General features: G+C 54.2%; 1 protein-coding gene across 4 annotated transcripts in view; it reads right to left on the bottom strand.

Moving 5' to 3' along the window:
* Positions 1-759: 759 nt before the first annotated feature.
* The window catches only part of DIDO1 (death inducer-obliterator 1), a 49576-nt gene continuing 43168 nt past the window's right edge, over positions 760-7167 (bottom strand). For all 4 annotated transcript variants that reach the window (XM_037006461.2, XM_037006463.2, XM_037006462.2 and 1 more), the window contains one exon: positions 760-5301. In XM_037006461.2, coding sequence (XP_036862356.2) covers positions 2165-5301 — 3137 coding nt within the window. In that variant the 3' untranslated portion in view covers positions 760-2164. The remainder of the gene's footprint in view (positions 5302-7167) is intronic.

Here is a 7167-nt window from a genome sequence, read left to right as displayed (position 1 = left end):
GTGGTCCCCTCCTTTAGGGTGCTGTTCTGACCACAGCTGTGGGCAGGAACCCTGTGCTCTGGAGCCGCCCTGCCAGTGCACCCAGGCACCTGTCCTGCAGAATCCAGACTTCTCTATTTGGCTGACTTGCTAGGCGCCTATCTGCACTCGCAGTGGAGCCCCCCAGCTTTCTATGGCCCAGCTGGGAACCGGGCTCACATCGTAGAGGGCGGCTGTGGGGGCACATGTGGTTGCGAAGCTCAATTCTGGCACCTGGGTCAGGAGATCCAGGCCAAATTGAGCAGCCAGCAACTACTGCCCCCGGTGCCTGCATCCACACTACCAGCCCCACTCCTGCAGCTCCCTAGCCAGCCCACTCACACCGGATGCTCCTCTAAGCCCCAAGGCAGCAGCGGGGACCGAGGTGGAAGCTGGGGAGGCCTCTTGCCGCTTGTGCTGCCCGCCCTGCTCGGGACTCGCACTGCCTGCCTGCCCCACGGCACCTGTCACCTTCTAAGCCCGCAATCTCCATCACTTTCTGTGGCAGCCTCAGGCTTCGGCTTCTCATGATCCCAGGTCCCCAGGTGCAGCCGTAGGTGAGGGCCCCCGACTCAAGGGTGGGGGCTAGATGCACCAGCAGTGAGCTTGGGGAGGGGCACTGGGCCAAAGGGCACCCTTGCCCATGCCATGTCACCTGGCTGAGGGTGTGGATGCCAGATGTGGGTGACCCACTTCAACTTCCCAACAGGAAAGAGGCAAGTGATGACTCAGCAGAGAGAAAACCTTCTGTAGTTGTTTATTCTACTTCAAGTAACAAAATCTATGAAGTTCCATGTGTTAATGTACAGTGATATAATACTTTGCAATATAAAATACAATTTACAGAAATTTCTATCAAGTAAACCTAAAGAAACACACTTGATTTTTACATTTGTGTATTTAAATTAGAAAAATTTGTTTTACATGTAAAAAAACCCTCACATCGTATTAGACTTTGGAACTTGACACCACGAATGTAATGTAACCCGCTGACGCCTGGTTTGTAATCCCAATCACCCCACCCAGATCGCTAAACTCTCAAGGTTTTCCGAACTTGAATGTTTGTGCTAGAAAGTGAACAACATGTAGTGATGCGCCATGGAATAAGACTCCAAAGAACAAATGAAATTCTCTAATTTTATACTTGCAAAAGTAAATTTATGAAAATATAAAAAAATTATCAAAGTGTATTTGTACAATTAAATAAATTAGCCAGGCTCTATTTCACACTTCAGAAGTACTTGGAAAAACACATGACTGAGCAGTTACTGTGTTTCACAGTGTAAGCTTTCTAGTCTGTAGTTCTTGAACTTCTAGTATCACTATTCCCCATCTCAGACTTTATACAAATATTGTTCCATTTTCAATGACAAACTCTAAAATACATCACCCCACAAATGGAAATCTGGGGCTGCTGCACTTTTCGTGGGATGCGGTGATGACTGATAAAGTCACGGTTCCTGGTTGCTTGACTTGCAGATGCTGCCCCCCTTTAGGTACACCTGCTGGGTTTATTTTCTCCATCTCTGTAGGATGGTAAAATATAAACATTTTTCAATGAATTGTTATTTAAAATGCAACGGTTTATACTCAGATGTTGTCTTTAATCGTCTTTGGAAAAAAACGTATTGAGGTGACATATAAAAACTGAGCAAAACTAAGAAATATTTCCTGGTTGAAATTTGCAATTCAAATGTATGACAAAAGAACGCATTGTGAGCTTCGGTTTCTGGGTGAATACTGCCCGTGGCCCTCGCGGGGAGCCCGCTGAGCCTGTGGGAACGGCTCTCGGGAGCGGGAACACAGATGAGATGTCCGTAGAATTATGGCTCTAAGGTCCACTGAGATTCCCTTAAAACTTGCTACGGTCAAGTTACTGGAAAAGATAAACTTTATAATCTGAAAAAGCAATATGCTTTTGTAGACATTTTCCCATTTCAGTAATTTCAAATGGAAATGCTGAGTTCTTAGTTTTTCTTTAAAAAAGTATCAGAGTTGTAGAGATGTGAAATTCTGTAAGAAACCGTTATACACAAAATTACAGTAACGTTTGAGGCCCCGCGCATTCCACTGGGCATCTGCGTCCGGCCAGCGCGGGCTCCCCGGTGCGCATGCCTGACCTGGTTCCGCAGCGCCGTCTGGGCCGCTAGGTCTGGGCGGCGGGGTCCGCCCGCGGGGCCTCGGCCTTCGGGTCTCGGGCGCTCTCCCTGCTCCTGCTGCGGTCCCTGCGGTCCCTGCGCTCGCGGGCCTTGTCGCGGTCCCGGTCTCGGCTCCGAGACCGCTCCCGCCGTCGCTCCCGGTTCCGGCTGCGCTCCCGGCTCCGGCCCCACTCCGCGCCGCGCTCGGGCTCCCGGCCCCGCTCCCTATCCGCGGTGCGCTCCCGTCCCCGCTCCCACTCGCGTCCGGCGTCCCGCTCCCGGTGCCGGCCGCGCTCCCAGTCCCGCTCCCGGCTCCACTGCCGGCCGCGTTCCCGCTCCCGCCGCCGGTCCTCCAGCGCCCGGCCCTGCCGGTTCTCCGGCGGCGCGGCCTCGGGCTCGTCCAGCGGCTTGTCCTTGGGCCCGGCCTCGAAGCGCTCGCGCGGCCTGCCCTCGAAGGTCTGGCCCCTGTGCTCGTGGCCTCTGCCCTCGCGGAAGTCGGCCTCGGGGCCCTGCGCGGGCGCGCCGGCCTCGTCCCAGCGGTCCTGCCTGTGCTGCGGCGGGTGGCTGGGCAGCTCAAGCAGGGGACGGGGCCCGGGCTTCAGCACCGGGGTGGCCTGGCCCTGGAAGTGGAACCGGGGTGGGGCCGGCTCACTTTTCTCAGGGAAAGGCGCAGACCCCCGGGGTCCACCAAACTGCAGGGGGGCAGGCGCCCTTTGGTTTGCAAATCTCGGTGGAGAATTTACCCTTTGCTCTTCGAACTGCTGAGGCTGGATTCCCCTGGGTCCTTGCATGAAACCAGGTGCTTGGCCTCTGGGCCCTTCAAACTGACCAGGATGGGGACCCCGGGCAGTTTCAAACTGACCGGGATGCGGCCCCCTTGGGCCCCCAAAATGGCCAGGGGGTGGGCCTCTCTGACCTCCAAACTGGGAGGGAGGAGGGCCTCCCCGGGGTCCTTTAAACTGAGACAGCAGAGGCCTCCTTTGGCCTCCAAACTGGAAAGGTGCAGTGCCTCTATTTCCCATGAACTGGGCTTGTTCTGGTCCTTCAAACTGGGCGGCCGAGCCAGCCAGCTCGCTATACGGAGCATCCTGGGACTCTCTCTTCTCCCCATGCGGGTCCTTGCGCTCTTCAAACTGGGGCAGGGTTGCTGCCCTGGGCCCAGAAAGGTGAGAGGGGGAGGGCCCCCTGCTGTCCCCATAGGGAGTTGGCCCATGTGGCCCTGAGAATAGGGAAGGGATGGGCCCCTTCTGTGCCCCAAATCTGGCCGGTGGAGGCCCGCGTGGCCCGTCGTTATTGGAAACGATATTCTCTTCTGAAAATGAGGGGACTGGCCCCCTTGGTCCTGGGAAACTGGGGCCATGAGGCCCGGACAACCCAAAAGTGCGCGGTGCAGGCTCGCGCTGGCCTTGACATGGGGGTGGAGGGCCCCCTCCTTTCTGTCCAGGCAGGGGGAGCACGGCGGCCCCCTCACAAGGCCTACACTGTGGCTCTCTGTCTCCCTCGGTTTCAATGGCTGGATGGTCACTATTTTCAGCAAACTGGGCATTTCGTGGGTCCTCATACTGGGAGGAGCTGAGAGACTTTTCCTGAGGTGTGAAGACTGGACTCGAGAGAGGACCTCTTCCTCCAGCATTAAAATTCTGCCCCTCCTTCTGCAGAGGGAAATCTGGCTGGAAGGAGGTGCTGGGGGGCGTGGGCAGCAGGACTTTACGGGCAGGCCTGCAGGCGCTGTCCCTGCTGGCCAAGGGGGCGGTGCTGTCCGGGAGCTGCTGGCCATCCTGTGAGTGCTCACACCGAGGGCCATCCTGTTGGGCCGGCAGGGGGGCCTCCTCCCCAGCCGCCCACAGCCGAGGAGCTGACTCCTCCTCCTTGGCCGGCGCAGGTGCCTCTCTGGTTGGCGGGGCGCTGCGCGGGCTGCTGCCAGGGGGCTGGGGGCCCGCCTCACTCTCACTCTCTGCAGCCAGACGCCGGGCCTGCCGCGGGTCGCGGCTCTGGCGTAGGTCAGGGCTTGGGCCGGCCCCCTGGCTAGCGGTGGGGAGCACGGCGGGCTGGCTGGCTCCCGGCTGCTCCTGCAGGAACAGCTCAGCCTTAGGCCCTGATGACTTTGGCGGGGGTGACATGAGGGCGTCTGACACAGAGAAGTGGGCCATGGAGGCCCCAGCAGCGGCTCGCTGTTGCCGCAAGGCTGCTTCCTGCTCCTCCACTTGTCTCCTCTGCTCCTCGATCTGTTTGTTGAGCTCCTCTATCATTTTCTGCTGCTCCGCCAGTGAGGTGGGGGTTACGGCAGCGGCATACTCGGGCCTCTCCGCGGAGCTGCCTCGGACATCTGCACACATTCTGTTGGGCAGGTCATCAACCGTCACCTTGGCTTCCTCTAAGATGGTCTCGTCCTCGGGGTCATAGGCCACCTCCTCCCGCTCAGCTGACTCTGAGGCCTGTTCTGAGTCGCGGTCCTTCCCTCCCTCGCCGAGCTGAGTGTCAAAGGCTCGCTCAGGACCATACTCCTCCTCGGGGTCATACGGCCTGTCATCCTCCTCGTCCTCCAAGGCTCTGTCCTTTGCAAACTGGCCAAACTGCTGGACGATCGGGTCCAGTAACGGCGCTGCAGGCAGTGCGTTGTCAGCCTCAGGGTCTCGGGCGGCTGGGGCAACTCCCACAGGCTCTTTGGTGGGGGGATCAAACGACTTCTTCTTCCCAAAGAGAGTCTGCAGGATGTGCTCCAGGGGCGAAGCTGTTTTTGAACTGGAGGAAGTGATGGAGGAAGCGGCTGCAGTAACTGTGGCTGACGTGGTTGATGCTGTGACGGTGTTCGTGGCTCCTGGTTTGAGGGATGACAGTATTTTTAACACTGATGAAGCAGCTGGTGCCACTGGAGGCTCTGGAAGAGGGGGCGGTGGTGGTGGAGACCCGGGGGGTGTGGCACCCACAGCTGTGTCCCCGGCACAGGGCTGGTATTTGGGGGGCTTCCTCTCGGGCTGTGGGGCTGTGGGCATTTTGGGGTGTGCCAAGACATCTGCCTCTTCTTGGGTCTGCAGGCGGGCCCGCTTCTCCTCCACCTTGTCTAGCTCTCCAGCATTTGAGGGGCGCTTTATTTTCTGACAGATGACTAGCCCAAGGATTATGTTTGGACGTGGTGATTCAAGACCTGAAAAACAAAATCGTTGTGCAAATTTCAGAATTGATTCAGCCTTTGTCCTTCAGAGGCAAACCTTATTAAGAATGGTAGTGGATAATTTAATAGGCGTAAGGAGAGATTCTGTAGCAAAATAAAACAGGTGTTTGAAGAGCTTGCAAAGACTGAACATATCGCACCCGACTGGACTGTTAACAGAGAGCAATGAACTGCTGAGTCACAAACCACAGAACCAGACTCTCGATTCATGAGGGAATTCATACCAGTTGTCAGAATTTGTGTTACAGATTTAAAATTGTAAAATGCCAAAGCAATAGTGGGTAGAGGTGGAGCAGGGCCACTGCAAATACCCAACACAGGCTACCTGCAGGGACCAAAGCACGTGGCACTAGGATGTTTTTACACAAAATCTCAGCCAGGCTCTTTCATCTGGCTCTTGCTACACACATCAGGAAGGTAACACTCCTTTCTGTCTTTAACTTATGAATTGCAGCACAAAAATTAAGCCAAATACACTAATATTAAAGGTGGATTAGGGACCATTGTGCAGTCAATTATAAATGATCAATACACACACGCCATGAGGTAAGCTCATTAGTTGCTGGTATCAAAATTACAATGAATATAAAAAAATCATGCTGACTGAAATGGCTAAAATAAATGTTCTTTTAGGTTGAGAAAGAAATCCAGTGAGTATTAACTTATCACAAGCTACAATGCTCGAGTCTTTGTCAATATAAGACGCGGTGCTGATGTAAAGCACTGGGGCATTCAGAAAACTGGTAGTGAGAACAGATCACATGGGAAACACAGTGGGACTGCAGGGCACAGCACAGTTCTTAGATGATTCCTTTAAAAACTGTTATTTCAAACATTCTTAGACTGCAGTACATTATTTCAGGAACACTAATATGTCACTAATGATCTCCCACTCCCTCCCTCACCAAAGGGGGAACAAAACAACCCGTCACCAAACAGTAGTTGAGGGAGAAACAATATACAAAGACAGAGAGCTGGTTTCAATAGAAGGTATTTAAATTAATCAAACTGTGTGAATTCACCTTATAGATAATTCAACATTATTGTGGTATATGAAGATATACATGCCATATACTGTTTTTAAGTTACAGAGAAAAGCAAGCCAGGACTGTTTTCCCCATTCTTGCTCTGGTTTTAAAAACGATCACAAATCACTCCAGTTTTTGGACACCGTTATGTAGCTGTAGGATGTCTGCTCATCCTCCTGAACTCTTAGCAGACATGGGTGGACAGCCTGAGCACGAGGGCAGCAGAACCCCATTTCCCACCCGAGGACAATGACAAGGACGCGTGCCAAAGGTAGCCAGAGACCCAGCACTGTGGATCGCTGAGTCCGCTACCCGCCCTCCAATGGCATCCGAAGGCCTCTGGCTTCACAGGCTTAAGACACTCCCGCTCAGGACACCCAGGACTTCACTACCACCTTCACTGAGAACAGCTTCCAGGACGTCCTGTCCCTGCCCTTCTGACCAGTTGTGCACCAGGGAAGGAAGAGCTGGGCGAGAGAGGGAACGGACAGAAGGCCGGCCAGGCAGCACAAAGGATCACGCCCAAGTATCCAACTGGGCATATGTGAAGGGTCTTCTATCAGGACAACTTTCTAATTAATATGAATTAAGGATATTTTAGTTTGAAATAATACTTCTCTCACTGTAACAACTGAATATAGCTTATTCAAATCCAGTTTCTGGGTATCATCTGTTAAAGCGACTACCACAGCCTCTCTGGCCCCAGTGTCAGTTGAGAATGGTCACAAAGCTTGCAGAACAGGCTGTGGGAGCGGCACCGGTCAAGCACAGAGCCGTGAGCTGGAACTCTATGGGGCAGTCTGCAAGCCTC

This window comes from Manis javanica, chromosome 5 (genome assembly GCF_040802235.1).
Source record: "Manis javanica isolate MJ-LG chromosome 5, MJ_LKY, whole genome shotgun sequence".
NCBI lineage: Eukaryota > Metazoa > Chordata > Mammalia > Pholidota > Manidae > Manis > Manis javanica.
The sequence above is the reverse complement of the archived record's forward strand: the minus strand, read 5'-3'. Positions and strand labels throughout refer to the sequence as shown.